We start from the raw sequence: 21,566 nt of genomic DNA on the forward strand, positions 1-21,566 counted from the left end.
GTTAGATCCTTTGTAGATCTCTTTGGGTGTCACACAGTTTGGCACACATTTTATTGATGGACCTTGTGCTCTGGCATGAGGGACAGCCGCCAAAGGGCCTGCAAACAGCTCTCACTCCAGTTGCCAGAATCAACCTTCGACCTAAGGGCCCCTTCACCTGCCAGCCTGTGTGGGTGCAGCGGCACGGATGTGTCTGCACATCTACCCTCATGGATATTCCTGCAGATCTGGTGATCCCCACTCCTGCTAAAGGAAATTTCCCTCTCTGGAATCAGGGGGTGTGTGGCCAGGCTGCAAGGAGAGTGAGTGTCATGTCATGTCAAGAAGCATTTTTTTGGGCTGACTGGAGTTGTGCTTCCTGAGCCAGGCTGAATCATTGCCAGGATGCAGCAATCTCTCCCTGGTGTCATCTGCAGGCAGTGGGAAGGTGTTGGAGTGTATTATTAAGCCATCACAGGGCAGTCCTGAAGGGAGAGGCTGGGGAGATGGGGAAAGCTCCTGATCTGATCATCACTCTCATAGCCAAAAGAGGGGGCTACTGAGAGTGATGATCCCTGCAAACACCCTCTGTCTGCCATCAAGTGATGAATTGCACAGGTTTGCACATGATGTGTTCTCAAGTGCAAAGCCAATTTCCCATGGAATGATTTCTGCCCCGGCAAATCCCCATCCCCTTTATTGTTGCTCATCTTACCACTTTGGGGATGGAGCCATGTTGTTCCCAGTCTCCTCTGCACTTTGACCTTCAGGACCGCATAAATCCTAAAGCCACAGTATTTGCCAAAAAAAGAGATGCTCAGCTCAGGCATGAGCGAGTTCCTCTCAGGTTCACAATCATGACTTTGAGTGCTCTCAGTTGTCATTTTTAGTAGGACTTCTGTGGGCTTTTTAAGTGTTTATCAAAATAATTCACACATATGCTGTGATGTGGCTTGTAATTAAAATGGAGTATAATGGCAAAGATTTCTGTTCTACATAGGTTTTACAAGGCTTCCAAATGTTGAGAGGAATACAGGCTGTCTTTGCTGTGCTGGTACTAATTGCAGCCCCCTGACAGGAATGTAAATGCAGTTTCTTAGCACATTCTTATCACAGCATGTGTGGGATTTACATATATAACTCCTATTAATGCTAATGGAAGCTTATATGCATAATTCTTTTTGCATAGGGCTGACACTATATTTTTATCTGAACCTGATGCAACTGGAACCAGACATCTTATATAAGTAGAAAGATCTGTAGTTTCTTATCAGAAACTTTAACATTTTGCTTCAATTAAAACGGATGGAAAAAATGCGAGTAAAGAAAGCAATACAAGATTTTGTATTGTGATATTGACATTGAAGATTCATAAGATTCATATAAAAACTGTTATCCTCAATGATCCTGTTTCTCTCAAAGTTTCTTTCAGTGGCTTTTAAAATAAATTTCATTACGTCAGAAATCAAGATTGGGGATTCCTGATTAACTTGTTAATTTAGAATCAAATGGCTTTCAATGTTCAGATGTGTTTAAAGGTTTATTTGGAGTAACACTACTTAGAAAATACAGTATCTTTTTTACTTAGAGCTACAGTTAGTTCATCATAATGAATATCTGACAAAAGAGCCATTTTCTTTCTTTCTTTCTTTCTTTCTTTCTTTCTTTCTTTCTTTCTTTCTTTCTTTCTTTCTTTCTTTCTTTCTTTCTTTCTTTCTTTCTTTCTTTCTTTCTTTCTTTCTTTCTTTCTTTCTTTCTTTCTTTCTTTCTTTCTTTCTTTCTTTCTTTCTTTCTTTCTTTCCTCCTTTCTTCCTTTCTTCCTTTCTTCCTTTTTAAAAAGTTTTGTCTGGGTGGGAAATGGTATCTTTTCCTTTCAGGTATGATGACACCCTGCTGTGACTACACTAAGCTTGTCACCTCAAAACTGAAATTATCATAACGCCTACTTCCAGGGTAGAGGTTGGGGCATACCATAAGCTGATATGAATTCTCAGAAATCTATTCCATTGAGAACTTATGTCACCTGAAGCTGTCCTCGCCCTTGTTCCCATTCATTTTTGCATGTTTATGTTTATTCTGCACAAGGAAATAAGAGCAACCTCCATTGTACCAAGTTCAAAACAAATATTTGTAAATAGGACTGTAGTCTGTAGACAGGATCCTTAAGTTCTTCTCCAACTCTCTGCTGTGTTGTTGTGTTTGTCATTAGACAAGACTGTTGAAAGACTGCCCCATCAATTTAAAAGAAGCTAAGGGAAAAGGGATAGGATGCCCGTGGTGGGGGCCATTTTCTAAAGAAGTTATTTTTTGATTTTCATTAGAGTTTGAGCATACACTACCTATTTCAAAAGTTGTCTCTGTTTTCATAGGATTTTAATCTTACTATTTTTTCCTTATGTTTTGACTAAGGTTGGATATTTCATCATTTAGCTGGATAGTTATTGTTTAAGGATTGTTGTACGTACGCTAGAAGACTGTTCTGATGAGCACAGCTTATACGCTGAAGTAAATGTCAAAATCATAGAAACAGAGATAACGGAAGAGTAAGAATTTGATGGCTCATTTATAACATTGAGAAAAAGAGTTCAGTATCAGTGTATCATTGTGGAGAATGCACTGTGCTGCTGTAGTGTAAATCCTTTACAACGGATAGAATAATAAAGGTTTTATATTTGTATATCACCGACTGAAAGACAAATGGATCCGTTCCTTTCAACCTGAGAAATTTAAACTTTTGGATAGCATGTGAAAAATGTAAATGTTACTCAGAGATTTAGTAGCAAGAAGTGATATATAAACTTGCATGGCTGCACAGAAATAACATTTTGTAAACATAAATCTTGAATATAAAAACTGAGAGATGGTGAAAGCAAACTTTACAGTAGTAAGTATTTTTTATCAGAAAAAATAATCTGAGTAGATGGGACTGGCAGTGTAGACTAGTAAAAACAGTCATAGTGACTCTCTTTGCATTTGGAACTATTGAAAAGACCTACTGCTTATTTAATTAATAATTTCCAAAGAGCTTTGCTAAGGCAGTTTCTCTATGTAACAATTTCTGTATCTCAGTATCCTTATAAGCAAACATTCAAATTGCATGCTATTAGGAATAAAATGCATTATCCAGATTTGAATCCCATATGGAGATGAGAACCTTTTGGTTTTGTACATTTTGAAACCTCAAAGCACCATTAATATATGGAAGGAACCCAATCACACTGATTAAAACCGCAGCACCTGATTAAAATACTGTACCTGGTTGACTCATCTTTGTGATGGTTGTGTAAACATGACCTTGAAGTGTGATGGGGAAAAATGAAGTGGGAAGGCATATGTTATCCACAAAAGAACAAGGAAATTACTTAACTGAATATTGTTTAATGAAAATTTTTCTTAACTCTTTTCATGGAAGGCCTATAATTTGCATAGAACCTAGACACTGCACCTCCCAGAGCATTCAGTAGCCTAATTTAACATCATAGATTCCTTTATAAGAAAAATGCATTTTTTTTCTTTTAAAAAATCATCTTGAGGTTTGTTTAAACATGAATGCTCTTCACACTGGATTTCACTATAAATTTTACAAATGTCCTGTTTTTCTAGTTTAGTTAGTGAAAGAAAATGTTGGCAAATTTCACATTTCAACTAAAAGTAGTAAAGATTTCAAAGAGTGAATTTACTGTTAATTGGGCATTTCAACCCCTGTCATTGTATTGGAGTAGACTTTGTGTTTAGACTTTAGACTTTGTGTTCAGGTTTGAATGCCACTGCATCCACAGAAGTAACATTTGGAGAATGCACAGTTACATGTGGTAAGTAACAAAGCAGATGAATAAAACATATTGTCATTTGGTTTTGGAAAAAAAAGAAAAAAAAAGTGCTAACTGTAGCAATTTAGCAGTAGTAATTTGGTTGCCCTCATTCACCTCTCATTGATTTCAGTTGCCAATAACTATAATTAACAAAAACAATCAGGCTGATTGTCATTAGGAGTTTAGGTCAGATCTGTTGTTTTATTAATTTCACAGCCTGCAAGCTCCTATTTTAAACAAGTTCCCTACATTTATTGGCATGAGCTGCCTTCCCCAAAGTAACAATTTTCGCTATTTGTGAACATCTGTGAGATGTTCAGAAGATGAAAGATCTTCTGATGCTTCTCACAGATGTCTTCCCACATACAATATTGCCAAAAAATTGCTTTCCTGCAATAGCCTGTTCTGTATTCCACATTTACACGATTTATAAATTGTGTAATGGAGAGAAGAGGTATCATTCTGTAGTAGAAAGGGAGAGAGGAGAAATGAGATGAGCCTTAGATGATATTTCTGCACTTGGCATGATGAGAGAAACTGCTTTGAGGTGGTAATTATCTCTCTTAGGAAGCAGTCTTGAATCAGAAATGCTATTATTTTTTTTCTGAAAAAATGCAGCTTCTCATAAGACCATGGAAAAAAGAAAGGGAGGAAAGTTTTTGCCCCATCCATCTGATGTTTTCTAGAGGATGTCCTTTTTATTTTTTTCAGTCACTTTTTCATATTTCCATTGATAGAACTTCCTTGATTCCATCCTATTTCACATCTCAGGATATGATGGGTTTGAGAGATTTATTTTACTCGTACATACTTTAATATTTCTCATTCTTCACTTCATAATTTCATGAATTATGTTGCTTATATGTTCCATATACTGCTGCCTATACCTACTACTGGAATATGTATCCCCATACTTTGAGTAACCTCACTTGCTCTAATGCACACATCTTTTGGATAATAAGAATCTGCTCCTTATGTCCCATCTCTCTTGCACATGACTCAAATGCTTGGTCTTCACCAGCAAGATCTCCAGCAAGATCACCACGCATTACAGAAGACAAAGGCAGGGACTGGGAGACTGAAGAACCCCACAATGTAGAAGATCAAGTTTGAGACCATCTAAGGCATCTGAAGGTGCACAAGTCCATGGGACCTGATGAGATGCATCTGCATGTCCTGAGGGCAGAAGAACAGGCTAAGCCATTGTCTATCATATTTGAGAAGTTATGAGTCCAGCGAAGTTCCCACTATCTGGAAAAGGGGAAACAAAACCCCCATTTTTAAAAACAATAAAAAAGGGAGATCAAGGGAACTACAGGCCAGTTAGTCTCACTTCAGTGCACAGAAAGATCATGGAGCAGATCCTTGTGGAAACTATGCTAAGGCACATGGAAAATAAGGAGATGATTAGTGACAGCAAACATGGCTTCACTAAAGGCAAATTGCACCTGACAGATTTGGTGGCCTTATATGACAGGGTTACAATGGTGGTAGATAAGGAAAGAGCAACTGATGTCATCTACTTGGACTTGTGATACTGTCCCACATGACATCCTTGACTCTAAATTGGATTTGATAGATACACCACTCAGTAGATAAGGAATTCACTGGATAGTCACACTCGAAGAGTGTGCCCAAGTGGACATCAGTAATGAGTAGCATTCGTTAGGGGTTGGTGTTGGGACACGTGCTGTTTAATATCTTTGTCAGCAATGTGGACAGTGGGATTGAGTGCACCTTCAGCAAGTTTGCTGATGACACCAAGTGCAGTCAACAAAGTGGAGGAAAGGGATGCCATCCAAAGGGCTTGAGAAGTGGGTCTGTGCAAACAACATGAAGTTCAACAAGGCCAAGTTGCAAGGTCCTGCACCTGGGGCAATCCTAAGCATAAATACAGGCTGGGTGGAAAACATATCGAGAGCAGCCCTGAGGAGAAGGACCTGGGGGTGTTAGTGGATGAGAAGCTCAGCCTGAGCCAGTGATGTGCAGCCCGGACAGCCAACCACATCCTGGGCTGCATCAAAGGAAGTGTGAAGAGCAGCTGCAGGGAAGTGATTCTGCTCCTTTACTCTGCTCTTGTGAGACCCCACTCAGAGTACTGCATCCAGTTCTGGGACACCAGCATAAGACAGATGTGGACCTACTGGGGCAAGTCCAGAGGAGGGCCATGAAGGCGACCAGAGGGCTGGAGCACCTCTCCTAAGAAGGACAGACTGAGAGAGTTGTGGTTGTTCAGCCTGGAGAAGAGAAGGCTTCAGGGAGACCTTATAGCAGCCTTCCAGTAAAGGGAGCCCTAAAGAGGGCCTACAAGAAAGCTGGAGAGGGACTTTTTACAAGAGCATGTAGTGATAGGACTAGGGGGAATGGTTTCAAACTGAAAGAAGGTGGATTTAGATTAGATATTAGGAAGTAATTCTTGACTATGAGAGCGGTGAGGCACTGGAACAGGTTGCCCAGAGAAGTGGATGCCCCATTCCTGGAAGTGTTTAAGGCCAGGTTGGATGGGGCTTTGAGCAACCTGGTCTAGTGGAAAGTGTCCCTGCCTATGGCAGGGGCATTGGAACTAGATGATCTTTAAGGTCCTTTCAAATCATTCTGTGATTCTGTTTATCTGTTGAAAGCCTGAAAGGTAGCTTCTTGGTTCTTCCAGAAATGTTGTAAGCTATTTGTCTCCTCCGTAGTTTTTCTTATTCACTAGATTAATTTATCTCGCCCTTTGTATTTCTTGATGTCTGAACTGACTCAATTTTCTTAATTTTTTTCCCAGTAGTTCTGAGGCTCAGATTCATTGCTACTCTAGTCATAATACAGGTTTACAGCATAATACAGGTTTAAAGCATAATTAAACCATATGTTAATAGTGTCTTGTTATATTTGCCTCAATTTTGTCTTAGTGTCTTTGTGATCTAATTGTTTTGTCTCCCTTTACCTCCAGATTTCTCTCAGAACTGCTGTTTTTGTACTGGTAAATATTCAGTTCTTTGTGGGTCATGCCTCTTCATCACCCCTCCTGCAGTCTATTAATTTACGTTTCTCTAGGGTAAATTTAATTTAGGTAATTTATTTTGCTGCAGTGTGGCTAGTTTTCTGTTAGGTTAACTTGTGTGACTTGTTGAAGCTAAGACTTCATTTGTTAGAGCTTCTCAGCAGATTAATTTCATCAGCATTGGCAGCTACTAAGAAGAGGAGGGGGAAGGAAACACGGGAATGAGAGAGAAAGTGGTCCAAAAGGAGAAGACAGATGAGCACCAAAAGAATTTGCAGATCTAATTAAAAGAGTTTTTTTCATAGACACTTTGAGTATGATATACTTTTCAAATTTTAGTATTCCCATGCATAAGGCATGGTGAGATTCTTTTCCTGGTGAATGTGAGTACAGTTATCCCAGCACCCAGATTTTATTAAACTAGCCTTTTGGTTTTTCATAGATTTGCTGCCTTTTTGTTAACTAAAAAACCTACATGGCACTAAAGAAAGAAGAATGCCTTTAATAAAAATGTCACTTCACTGCCATTTACACCTCTTACTCTGCATCCATGAGACATTCTCTGAAACAGAGAATGATCCTCATTTTTTGTCATTTTCAGTAAGTGGTGATGTCTCTCTCTGTCACTTGAAGTTCTGTTTCATGATCTACATGGCATCTCTGAAACATTCGGAAATTCATTGGTTTATATAATACACATTTAAGGAAGACAGATGCATCACAGATACAATATGCAAACAAATTTCCTATTTATTATTCTAATGCAAAGGGGGTTTAACTCTCCTCTTTCCATGTCTATCAGTAAACAAAATGCTTCTGGAAAAATGGCAAAACCTTCAGTGTTTACTGGGCCTAAGCATATTATCCTGCCTCCCCCACAAGCTATGTCATTCCAGTGAACTGTGTACATACTGTTTGTCAAAAACAACTATAGCACTTGTTTTGAATATTTTTGTAATTGTTAAAATGAAGACGTTCCCACTGAAACCTTGATAGTGCCACTGAACATTGTTTTGCTCCCTTCAATGTTTTTAAGGAAGTCTCCTTAACTTCACACATATGTGACAGGTTATCTCCTCTTGTCTTCAGCAAGACCCTCCGTGCAGACCTAGTGGTCAACACCGGATTTCACCTGTTTCTCCTGAGAAGACTTATGTTACTAACCACCAACCTCTCTGTTCTGTGAGACTTCATTTTGGAGGCTGTTGGTATTCCTGTATCACTCACTGCTGGTCACTGTTAGGTAACTTCAGGCTCCCCAGTCCCAGTGCCTTCAGGATTTTAGTGTGTTCAGTTTCTGTTCACCTTGGTGGGAGTTGAAGACACTCAGATAGTCATAAGACTGGAGGCAGACTGAGTTGGCAGTCTGTACAGTATTCTCTCTGCCATATAATTTGAGCATTTAAAGTCCAGGATCCTGAATGCTTTGATATTTAAAGTCAATGAACTGTTTTGCAGAACATATATTAATTTCTTTTATTTTTTGTTCTGTAAGAAAAGTTTTTAATTAATTTTCAGTTCTTTTCCTGACACATGATGATTCTAAGAATCTGTCCCTGTAGGGTGGGGATCTGACAGAAGTAGATGTTGCATTGAAATCTTAGATACCAGCATAGGATAGCTTTAGCAGACACTCTGAGAAGATCTGTTTTGCCTGGTATTTGGTAAATACATCATATTAACATTCAGGATAAAGAAAGAAAAAGCAAAAACAGAGTAGGAAGAAATGCAGAGCAAAAGATTTTTTTCCTTTGAAAGGGATTGGCCTTTCAGAAGTTCTGTTAACTAGTGAACGGATGGAACTGAAACAAAATGTACAGTCCATGTGGAGGAATACTGGGGGCCAGTAAGCCATGGGTGTTAGCGGAACACTGATACAGTAATCTAGAGCATATAAGTTGATTTAAAGGAAATATTCCTTCTCAGTGTGGTGTGATGGAGGTATAATGAAGTGATTGCACTCCACCCTCCAATCACCCTGTTAAGCAATCCAGTAACATTTCATATGTCCTTTCTGTACTGATGTACACTTGATTTCAAATCCCTGTAAAATACTGTTTTTTTGGTATGTTCTTCATTCTAGGCATTAGACCAAGAAAAGTGGATTTTAAGTAATTTTAAGAAAAAGGATAATTTCCAAGTACCATTCTGTGGTTTAAAGAATCATAACTTTATGATCTATACAGACATGTTTCATTTAGTTGATGACATACCTATTAAATTTTCTCATATAGGGGAAATACCGTTTTCTGAGGGCCTTGCCTGGGTGAAGATGTCTCGAAGATGTACTTAAAATAGATATATGTTTGTAAGATGTAATTCCAAACAAGGTCAGTAATTGAACAACACTTTGTGCAGAAGAACTTGATACTGCATGTATTTACCACATTCTCCATGTGAATTGTACAGACTTTTGGGGAGATTATGTCCTTTGCTGTCATAATGCAATTAAGCCCTGATTTCTCACTGGTGAGTTGGTAACACATGGACTCGCATGACTTTGCTCCACTATGCAGCTTCAATTTCCTGCTTATTTGATGGAAACAATAATTTTAGAGAGTAATGTTTACTGCTATTTTAGAAAAATGGGGCATAGTGCCTGATGAGTGCATATACATCAGCAAGTCACAACCATATTGCCCTTCCTAATTGTTCAAGTAGGAGGTGAAGAGATGGGAGAAATTTTCCCAGGGACCAAAAGGTCATGACAGATTGGAAGCTGTTGTAGTAGAATAAGCGTCTCTGATACAATACAACTTGTCTTTCCAGATCTATTTAAAAAAATACTCCTCTCCTTTTTTTTTTTCCTTTTCTTTTTTATGTGGCTAGACAGAACACATTCTTCCCAATGGTTCAGCTATTATAGAATTTTGCAGAGGTACCCACTCAGTTACTTTCCAATGTGAAACTCAAGAAAATGGAAATATAGTTGCCTCTGTAAAATACACAGTCTACACAACAACTAATAAGCTCATAGAGACACTGACAGTCTTCTAGTGATATGACCATGTGTTTTTTATGTAGTACTCAATCTTCGTAAGACTGCATGTCACTGGGAGTATATAGGCAGGAGCTTGTGTGCTGTGGTAATGACAGTCATGAAATGCAGGCCAGTAAAAGAGACATATAAAAGGAAATGACAGAATAGAAATGAAGAGGTTCCTTGTGGTAAGAATGAGTATTTTCTTTATTCCTTGTAAAAATTCAAGCTAAAATAAGGAGTTGTTTCTATTACCTGCTTATTTTTTACTGCACCAAGGTTGGTTAACAAATTTTCTTTTATCTCACTACCTCTGGTAGCACCAGCAGCACAGATTCCGCAGTTGTCTCCTTTCCACTTCAATACTGAAGTAGGAAAACAAACATTTTGAGTTTTTCTCTTAGTCACCATCTGGAATTTGCTTATACACAATGGATTTAGCAAAGTTTAACATCAAAAAGAATACATTGTAGAACAGTTTTCCAGTACTACCTTTCTCAGCTCGTATGCTAATGGGATTTTTGCTGACTTTATGAGGAAGGTAGCAGTGTGCTGATTTTCTCAAACCAGAACAGCTGCACAGAAACTCCATCTTTCCTAATCAGAGAAAGCATGAAAATACCATGCTCATCAAAATTCATTTTTTTCCTGAAATAATGTAGATTTAGGTCTTATGTAAAATTATGGTAGACTAGAAAGAAAAAAATCCTTCGAGATACCCCTCCCCATGTTTCTCCCCTACATATTTTTACCTAAATAAAACTGACCTGGGAATTTTGCTTTATTTCATCCCTCTTCAGTAAGATTTCTTGTATCTCTGTGGAGGTCCTTTCTGCCATTATACAGTAATGTGAAATTTGTTCATTCATTTTCTAAACCTATCTGGCAATCACAAACCACCCAGAGCTTTCCCCTTCCCCTTGTCCCACTATTCAGTCTCTACATGCCTCATTGTACAGTGGAAGGTTCCTTTCTTGAGACCTGAATTAGCAGAGCACATAATCTTTTTTAGGTTTAAGCAGAAAATGGTCCCTTTGACTTGAGTTTTTGAGTCATCAATACAACAACTCAGTTGCTTGTGTTTAAGCTGTGACTGGGTAGTCTTGGTGGTCAGATGAAACCACCCCACAGACCCATTGAGAAGTTCTTACAAGGACTGAGATTTATTGACTCAGAAAATATTTACGACTATACAGAAATCTGAGGAACAGACCCTAAGGTCTATTAAGTAGTTTAAAAGGAATGGATTCACAGAATCACAGAATCACTGAATATGCTGAGTTGGAAGGGACCCACAAGCGTCATCAAGTCCAGCTCCTGGCCCTGCACAGGACCATCCACAAGAGTCACACTATGTGCCTTAGAGTATTATCCAAATACTTCTTGAACTCTGTCAGCCTTGGTACTGTGGCCAAGCTTGGGAGCCTGTTTCCAGCACACAGACACTGTCTGGGTGAAGAACCTCTTTCTAATACCCAACCTAAACCTCCGCTGACACAACTTCAGGTCATTCCCTCGGGTCCTGTCACTGGTCACCTCAGAGAAGAGATCAAGATTGTTCTGCTTAGTGCCAGTGTCCTTTATCTTTGTACAGAGGATTGTAGATGCGCAAAGGAGATTCTGGTCTTTGCTTCCCCAGGAGTGATGTTTTTTGGACTTCAAAACTTGTTAACTTCTAATTAGGTACAATGAAGAAGTTATCAACTGAAGTTTTGGTTGAAAATGTACCAGGACTTTAAATGTACAGATTTAATTTTGCTCTCTGCGGATGGTGAGAAGGACCAGTAGCCAGATCAGATGGCATTTACTTTTCCAACAGCATCAGAAGGAAATGAGAAGGATCCTTCTGACAGCATCAGTGGATGCAACAAGACTCCTTGTGATTGGATGGAATTCTTCATAAGTCTGTGTTGTGTTTTGCAGAGCTGCTTTGTTCTCTGAAAGCATGGCTTGCTGGGTTGTTCAGACTCTAGAAAGGGGTAGCATTTCTGCCCGTGGTACAATGTTGCCTTGCCCAATTCCTCATTAAAAGATTTTTTTGAAATGGGGGTTGGGGAATTTGAGACAAGTTTACTATACCCCTCAAGCAAATTTGTTTCTGTACCTATTCCAGAAAATGTAAGTATTTCTGTTGAGAGAACATATCTTCCTTTGCCATTTGCCTATCTGCTCTTCAATCCAAAATGTAAAGAAAGGCAGAATCACAAAATCTTTATCAGAAACGGGACAAAAATTTCCCCTTTCAGGTAATCTAAAGGACTGAGTTGGATTTTTTTCCAGCATCCAAAACTGGCCACAGAGATTTCTAATTGGTACAAGCTGGGCTGATGTGGTGGGCTGACCCTGGCTGGGTCACTCAGAGCTGACATGACCCATCTGTGTCTGGCACGGGCAGCCCCTGGCCTTCCTCACAGAAGCTGCCCTGCAGTATCCCTGCCTGGGCCCTGGCAACTGGTACAGCATTGTCTGCAGGGAGAGGGTCTCATATAGATTTTGGGAGGTGTCTTTGAACCACCCAAAATGGACAAATCAGTTTTAGTCAGGAAAAGAACAGGTTCTCTCTATTACCTCCCAATTAATATTTTTTTAAAATCAAACTGAGACTATTCTGACCATCTCTCTGCCTCACATAAATCAATAAGCTGAAGTTCGTATATTTCGTGTTTTTCATCACCTAGATCGTTCCTCTCACTATTACACAGAGATACATTTCCTCATTCAAGAGCTATAGGATGGGACAGGAGGAGTGGAAATGTGTTTGCTCTGTGGCTGACCTTTCTTCTTGGTACTTTCCTAGAGAGAAGGCCTTGAAGGCCTCCACAGAGCTAAAAATTATGAATCCAGCTGATAAAGGGTGGATGTCTCATCCTCCCCCCTCTTTCCGGTGCTCTGATGTTTTACCCACCTGAGCAGCAGTGGCCAGATTCAGCAACACAATCTGCAAACCTGACCCCAAAACCACCACTTGAAAATACACAGTGTGACACTTTGTGCTTCAGGTTTTGAGGTGCTGGAGGTGGGAGGGAGGTAGAGAAAAGATATTGCAAAAGGTCAGGTAAAACCTCACAGGAATCTGTGTGGATTTTCCATGTGTCAAAACTTTGTATGAGTAATTTTTAAATCTGTGCCTGGAGAATTTTCACATGTCCTTTAGCTGTGATCACTGTGCTCCTCAGTGACCTTTGGATGAACAGGCATAATGATCTTTTTGCATAAGTGAGTGCTCTTTGGTAATTTGTCTCTTCTTTTGTTTTCAGAGCTGTTCAGACCTAAAATTTCTCCTTGTCTTTTATAGCAAGAAAAAATGTAATGGAAAAAGAAAAGTTATTTTCATCAGAAATTATCACGATTCCTGTGAAGAAAATCCCATTTTTTAATGACTGACATTTCTATGTGTCTTTCTTACTAAACCACTACCCTGAAATACTGAAGGTTGTTTTACACTCCCATTTTTTGTGTTGTTTGGTGTTTTGTGAAGACTTTGGAGCTGGAAGGGGGTTTGTTCATATTTACTAATAATAGCCCTATCAGGAGGGAGGACTCTGCAAGAGAGGAATGCAAAAGCAGAGAACAACCCTCATTAGGATGCTGTGTGAAGGGTGTCAGCCTACTGAGATCCCAGCTGTGCTCCAAGCTCCACACTTCTCACGAATCACTGAATATGCTGAGTTGGAAGGGACCCACAAGCATCATCAAGTCCAGCTCCTGGCCCTGCACAGGACCATTCACGAGAGTCACACCATGTGCCTGAGAATATCATCCAAATGCTTCTTGAACTCTGTCAGTCTTGGTGCTGTGACCACTTCCCTGGGAAGCCTGTTCTAGCACATAAACACCCTCTGGGTGAAGAACCTTTTCCTAATACCCCACCTAAACCTCTGCTGACACAACTTCAGGCCATTCCCTCGGGTCCTGTCACTGGTCACCACAGAGAAGAGATCAGTGCCTGCCCCTCCTCTTCCCCTCACAAGGAAGCTGTGACTGTGTACTGAATCTGGCTGAGCTGGAGTTCATTTCTCATAGTAGCCCTCACAGTGCTGTGCTTTGCATTGGTAGCTAGAAGGGTGTTGATAACACACCAGTGCACCAATGCTGCAACATTCCTTCCTTAGTTGAGGGCAAGATCCTGGGAGTGGACCCAAGTAGGCCAGCTGACTCAAACTGACCAGAGGGATATTCCATACCATATGACGCCAGCTCGGACATAAAAGCTAAGGCAAGGAGTAGGAAGGGGGGCATTCATTGTCTCCAATGGCTGCCTGCTGAGAAACCCACACGCATATCAAAGCCCTGCTTCTCAGGAGTGGCCAACCATCGCTGCTAATGGGAAGTAGAGAATAAATTCTGCTATCTTTTGCTTTGCTTCTGCAGGCGCAAGCTTCGCTTTGCTTTTTGCTTTAAATAAACTGCCTTATCCCAACACACGAATTGTTTTTTCCACCTTACTCTCTCCCCTGTCCCACTGGGAAGCAGAGTGATAGAGCGGCTGGGTGGGCACCTGGTGTCCAGCCAAGGCCAACCCACCACAGACTGCAATGAGGTGTCCCCTCAGTCTCCTCTTCTCTAGTCTGAACAGACTAAGTGACCTCAGCCACTCCTCATACGGCTTCCCCTCAAGGCCCTTCACCATCTTCGTTCAGCGAGAGTGCAAACTGGGCTGTGCATCCAGTGGCACTTCTGTAGAGAAGATGGAGGCAATAGCATTTCTCCATCTCAGAGGCCATTGTAGCCCACATCTCATTTAAGTTAATTTTCTGCTGATACCTTCAGTGCATCCTTGAGACAGAAAAGGCACATCTCTGTAACTGGCTACTGTACCAACATGTAATCAGCATAGCCATATTGTCCTTGCATTTGCACAGAAGTGAAATAGGGAATCCCAGTGCCCAGGGTTAACAGCTTGGATCATCTCTATGTATATGTAATCCTGCTCTCCAATTAACATATATTTATCCATTTTTAAATATATAGAGAGCCATAGAAAAAGTCTTATAGATAATCTATAAGGGAAACAAAAAAATCTATGCATCGCCATTATATTAAGAGGAAAAAACACCAATCTTATTCCTCTCTGCCAAACTGATACCTATTTTCCGGATCTGAAAACTGGTGGAAAGAACTCCTGTTGGCTGCTGGACTGTATAAACAATTGGTTGAACATCTACTTGCAGATGGAGCACTACTGTACAGTCCACATCATGATCTAGGAGGAATTCCAGCTTAATGAAAAACTTGGGGAAGAGGAAGATGAAGGGAAATTGCATTTCATTTAACAGCGTTCTTTTTTTAGCAAACATGAACAAAAATAACGAACAGGTAAAGTGGATATGCTAAGTTTTGGGTAGAGTTGAAGGCAATCTGCTTGCAACTGTCAGATATACTGTCGATTTATTTTTTGTTTGTCATCATCATGGCCAGGTTTCGCGAACGAAGATTTGGGAAGGGCTCTACCCACGTTTGTTGCAAGCGTGTTGGTGGCTAAAAAGGCCAATACCAGATAGGCATGTCCGGTTGCAAAAGGCACAGCAGAAAGACTCCTTGGGTGGCATATTCTGCAAGGCACGATTCTTTCTGTGTTGTCTTTTCTCCTCAAGGGTGATCCTGTGTGCGTTCTCAAAGGCATCAGCAGTGTTATAGATAGTAATTTGTTTGTAAAACTGTAGAAAATTGCCAGTGGAGTGCATAAAATTTTAGTCTGCAGGGGGTGTGCAATGTAATTGTGTAATGTATAGAAGAATGCTTTTTTTTCATCTTTCTTTATAGTAAAGTAGTCCACAGATCTCTAGTGGGTTATAGACTTCAAGTTGAAAGTCATTGAACTAGACTTTGCATATTTCAGAAGAAGAATTTTCTTTCTATTTTACTAAGCTAAGTAGACTTTTCTGAAGTTGATGTAAGTACATGTTTGTAACATGTAACTGTAAGCTGAAGGTGTTTTAAAGACATATTCTGGCTGTGGCAAAATTCTCACTGGCAAATGGGAGTGCTGCTGGACTTCAGGAGTGCAGTCAGGGGCTTAAAAGTGCACCTGATGTGAATCAGTCTTTGCTCATTGTGAACCAGCTTACTGGGAAGCTGCTTTTCTGTCTGCTTCTATCAGATTGTTTCTTGGGCAGTTCTGGTTCTTGATTATTGGAAGAATTTCTTGCCTTGGAAGAAAACTTGAGTAGATTAACTGTGAACAACACAAAACTTGTTTTTCTCTTCAGCAGGCTGCAGTTACAGCCTGTAAACAGAGGTGTTCTTAGAGCTCCAAACTCACATCTTGCCAAGGGGACACTATATTGCATTAATGAAATTGCATAAATCAAAGATAATTTTCATTAATGTCCATTCCTCACAACTGCAAGTACTTCTATAAAGACACAGTACAGTCAGTGAAGTGAATTAGTCTAAAAGCAGGTAGCTCCATGCTGTGTGAAAACTCCAATATTCAGACTTACTACGTATGATATTCTCAGACAGTTTGCCATTCTTACCTGTCCTGAACCTTGCAGAAAAATCAGAAGAATCCTACAGATGAGCTGTGGTTAAGAATATCAGAATGAAGATTCTGTGATGGAGGAGAATGAAACTCAAATGATGTAATGGAAGAGTTGCTTAGATACTACAGTGATGACAATGACACAGGACCTTATACAGAAGTAGAAATGAAACAGAAATAGAAATAGAGGTAGTTTTCCAGCAGTCATTCTGATACACAGAATTCCTACCAGCGTGAACGTGAGTTTTGCATATGAGTTAGCAACAAGATAGTATGTTATAATTTTAGAATCTATATGAGGGAAAATGAAAGAGAAATTAGGGTTGGTTTGTGTAAAACTGTCAAAGCTGGAGGGATCTGGGAAGACGCCTGACAGTTCATTGATTTGTTTGAATGGTGCTGAACACATAAAGTCATTTAAATTTCAGAACAAGGTTACTCTGTTTGGATTCCAGGTGCTTTCTTTATCTATTGTCAAAAAACAGATGGAGGAAGTTGATTGACCATCTTCAGCATTTTCCACTATTCCTGGGTTGTTAGATCCATCTCCTAACTAGTGCATCTGGTCTCAGAGAAACAGCCTAAGTAATGGCTCAGTTTCCTTAGGTGAATGGTTGAAGAGGCTGCAGCATTACAAAATGCATTCTTACTTGATGTCCTTGCTATGGTTTTCACTTCCCAGATTCATGCAGCTGCTCCTCACTTCAATGTTTCTGGGCCATGCAAAACAACTTCTTTCCATGCCTAGTGGTTATTTGCTTCAAATAAAAGCTTTGAAGACCTCGATAGAGACAGGGAACTGAAAAGCAGCGCTTAAGTCCTTGAATCCAGTCTTTTGTTAGCATACCCTCTTCTGTCTTCTTTATTATCATTAATATTGCAGCAATTGCCATTATTGGAATTCTTCTGTAGCAAGGCAGTACCTTGGTATCTCAGCCCTGGGTGACAGCACCTGGTACCAGGCGCAGAACAAAGAAGTCAACCTGACTTGAGTGGCAGACATCCTCTGGTAATTATTCTGTCTTTCTCATTCACGTATCTTAAGTTTACATGTCTTGAAATCTTACATTAAAACATTACTTAAAGTAAAAATATTTGTCATTCTTAACGTGTACCAAATAGATACTTTGTACCTTTCTTTAGGAACTGCAGTTCTTTGTGTTTCACGGCTGTTAAATGACGTTTCCCACTCTGCATGAGTTTGATCTCCATTTCTTCACATCTTCCTTGGTATAGATATGCTTTTGTAAAGAAGGCATAAAAGAGTTACTATTCTAACTTTTGCTGATACAGTAAAGGCTCCAAGGTTGTGAAAGATGTCAGACAGTAAATAATCAAGCCCTGCTCCTTTTCAGTCCTGTTCATCAGATTAACTGCCCAATTCATTTGAAAATTTGAACATAATAACAATCATGTATTTCTTTTCTTTGGAAATGCAAACAAAAAAAACAGGGAGAATAGAATCAGAACTGTCAAGAAGAATGATGACAGATCCCATTCTAGTATTTTGCCTGATATCTGGAATAATCTTGATTGTTGATGTTATCTTTGCTGTGATCTTGACGATTCTTTGCTAGTAGGTGGATAGCATACAATGTGATTTACAATTTATTTGATCTAGTATATGGTATTACTGATGATAAATGTGACCTGAGGTGAACTGGAGTTTTTCTATAGTTTAATATTTGTCTTGCCATTAGACAAAACAGGAAGAAGTATTTAGAAATTGGAAAGAAGTACTTTGCAAAGCTGTTAGTTACACTGATGGTTGATGAGAAGGGAATGATTCAGAGCAATTTATATAAACCTACTTAAAAATATGGTTTTGATAAATTATTTTTTCCATTTCAAGGCTGTTGTAAAATCTATTTGGAAATCGAAATCTGAGCATGACAACCAAGAAAAGATCACTGTGTAACATGGAATAAATATCCTCCTCAGGAGAAAAAATTTCAACGTATTGGAGTCTCCACTTGAAGCTACAGTGATCTCAATATTTGTGTTATCCATAATACAAGAAGTGATAGAGCCCTCACCCACAGAGGATGAAGTACATACACATAAGTCCTTCCAGGACCTGCAAAATGAACAGAATTAGAAAGAAAAATTTATTACATAGAAATACAATATAAAGTAGACTAAAATACACTTGAAATACTGGTTTTAAGAAGTACTTTTTACAGTTCATTCACCATCTTGGACTACTGAACTTTCAGTTAAATGGGCAAAAATGCTTCTATTTTAAGGTGGTCATCATTCTCCAGGTAGTTTAACAGTCTGAGCACCTCTGAACTGGAAAACCAAAGCCAGATTTTAGTGAGGATATTGAAAATCATATATTTAATTTGTCTTAATTTTATGAAGATGTTAATCTACAGTAGATGAAACTAATCATATAGTCTAGGCGGAGATCATAAGTGCTCCTTATCTCCTCCATGATCCTCCAGCACAGCATCTACCATATAATCATTATAATTAATTTTCTTCTTGTCACATGGAGAGATATATAATGGTAGGGAAGATCATTAGAAGTTGCTTCATAAGTTTCATTAATTTTTTACCTGCACATTTGCACATGTAACTATTTCTGCTGCCAAGGGGACTAAGGTATCTGAACAGAAAAGCAAACCCAGAGTGAGAGACCAAGGATTCATCTGCCTCTCTAGTAAAAATCGATGGACAAAACCAGGATGTCTAGGAAAGAGTACAAAAAAAAGACAAGGCCATATGCTTGTTTTCCATATGTATTCCTCCACCTTCCAGGCATTTGGAGGTTTTCTAAACCAGATGCAATTTCTAAGCAGTTAGCAATCATGAATGAATTTCTCTTCCATGGCTTTATTCAGTGTGACCTTGGACCTGTGTAAGCTTCTGTCATGTAAAACATCCTATGGCAAGGAGATTCACAGCCCAACTGCATCTTTTGTCCCAGTGGAACCCACCTCCTGCTTGCTTCATTCATCACACCTTTCTTAACATGTTCTCTGGTTAATTTCTTGCTGGACTGAAAAGTGCAAGATTACACAGTGATTCTTCATCCTGAAATTGCACCATACCTCTGACCACCCTTCCTGATCTTCTCTAGACCTTCTCCATTGCATGATTGTCTTCTTTATTAAGGTGCTTTCTATTTGTGTAAATAAACACTGTTTGATACAAACAAGAAAAGCTGAGCTGATGACATGTTGAAAAATGGACTGGGGACTGAATAAAATGTTTAATAGATTTTATGATTAAGATTTTCTCTTGAATTTAGTAGAAGGTCTGAAAAGAGGCCAAACATTGAGCCCTCCAGTGTACAGAATACTTCTCAGTAAAGAACACTGCAAAAAAATTGCAAAAACATAGATTGGACATAGATTGGAGGTAGTAACTCATCCTCTCAAAGAATTCCCATTCTCTTCAGATCCTCTGTTGCTGCAGATGTTCTAACTACACATCTGCGCACCTTTAAGAAAGCATTATCATATTTTTCAGAGATACATAATTTTGTTTGCTGTTTAATGAAAAGATCGTTTACATTTTCACAAATAAAACATCATATTAAAAATGACATACAGTTAATTTTATAAAAATATCTTTTTTAAAAAAAGGAAATTTTATGTTTGGTAACACTATAATTAGCTACCTTGTTTAATATCATTTGGTGGACAAACTTAAAAATCTTGCAACTTTAAGATGACAATGCATAGAGAAGGAAAAAGCAGACAAAACCAATTCTGCAATTGGCAAAACTATCTTATACTTTCAAGGTGAGTTTTTGATCCCATCTAATCAGAGAGAGTGTATTGTGGTGAGTCTGGGCTTAAATCTGGAATGCTGGTCTTAAAAATAGATCAAACCAGTTTTTATTACTTGGGAAAATGTTCCCACTGAAAGTATGGTGAATATGAAACCGGGCCACTAGCTCTGCAAATGACTTTTGAACTCTTGCTTTTGTGTTGTAATTAGGGTGTTGCATAACTGAAGGAGAAAGAGGGAGAACCAGAATATGCTTTTCCATGATGCAAACATGTAGTATTACACAACAATTTTTTATTTTAGTAACATTTGCAAAGAACCTCCAGTCTTATCTGGGTTGATATTTTGAGGATTTTACATTTCCATGGTCTGCTGGCAAATCCAGCAAAAAGTAATAGATACATAAGCAGAGCAGTTCCAAAAGTGAAATTCAGAAAGAGCTGAACTAATCCATACTGGTGACTGTGGGGACCTTTGGGTAGATCAAGGTTTTGTCCTTTTTTGGTTTGGATCTTGTAATATATTGTTATCTTCTGCTTTTTTGTGTTCTTATAACACCTAGAAGATACCTACAAAATAGGGGAAAAAAATTGCTAGAAAATTTGATGAAACTACTGTACCATAAAATGGGAAAGAATGCCTTGCTGGTCAACAGACAGGGTAAACAGGATGTTCTGTTGAAGCCACAAGCAGAAACTTCAATAAGTGAGGAAATTCCTGAAGTTAAGATTACTCCGTCCAAGCAGCCATCAACAATCACAATATTATCATTCTTTCACCCCACATATTAGCTACAAAATTGCTGTTTGTTCTAGATGTAGTATAAAACACACAGGAAGAACAAAATTATTATCTTAGCACAACCCATAGCAACCTTCCCTTACTTTTGATCCCATAATCTGTGTAATATACTTATTGGTTTGGTAACAGTATGGACAGTCATGGCAGATAAAGGACATGCAGAAGTAAGTGTTTTAACTGAAGTATTTTTAAAGAGATAAAGTACATGTTACAATCTGCTTCAACTCTTCTGACAGGAAGTATTCACCATATGGGGGATGTAACTATACTTGATATAACTTCTTTTATCTGCAGTGCCTGAGAAATGTAAAGTATGTTTTCATTGTTACTTTCTGGTATTGGGTCAATTAAGAAAACCAACAAGAGCTTCTCCTTTTCCACAGATTTAAGTACAATATTTCTATCTCCTTCTGCTTGCTGACTGCAGTGGAGATATTATCTTTACTGATCGCCCCAATGTACAAAAGTATTCTTGTTCTCGGACCTTAGCCACGTGCCCAACTCCTGTTTAAGCCAGTGGTATTCAAGCTCTTGAAATGAGAATCTGCTGCATTTCTAATGGGAGAAGCACAGAATAACTACAAGAATGGACAAAGATCACAGAAAAATACCTCCATGGTCTCAGGAGCCTACAAGAGCCTTTGGCCAATGCAGATTAGGCAGCACCCAGTATGGTCTATAAAGTGTGATCTGTACAGAAAGCCCAGCACTGTGGGAGCTCACAGGGCAAATCTATTTACCCTCATTCAAATGCCCTCCTACACCACACCTTTAAGGACCATC

General features: G+C 39.1%; 1 protein-coding gene across 1 annotated transcript; it reads left to right on the forward strand.

Moving 5' to 3' along the window:
* The first annotated feature begins 56 nt into the window (after positions 1-56).
* SPACA1 (sperm acrosome associated 1) lies at positions 57-18,159 on the forward strand. The gene is made up of 4 exons (XM_051778239.1): positions 57-302; positions 9,607-9,740; positions 17,671-17,794; positions 18,094-18,159. The coding sequence occupies exons 1-4, from the start codon at positions 57-59 to the stop codon at positions 18,157-18,159; spliced, it is 570 nt and encodes a 189-aa protein (XP_051634199.1).
* The last annotated feature ends 3,407 nt before the right edge of the window (positions 18,160-21,566 follow it).

The sequence above is a fragment of the Manacus candei genome, unplaced genomic scaffold (genome assembly GCF_025592945.1).
Source record: "Manacus candei isolate 608988 ecotype Guabito, Panama unplaced genomic scaffold, ASM2559294v1 h1tg000011l, whole genome shotgun sequence".
NCBI classification, from domain to species: Eukaryota; Metazoa; Chordata; class Aves; order Passeriformes; family Pipridae; genus Manacus; species Manacus candei.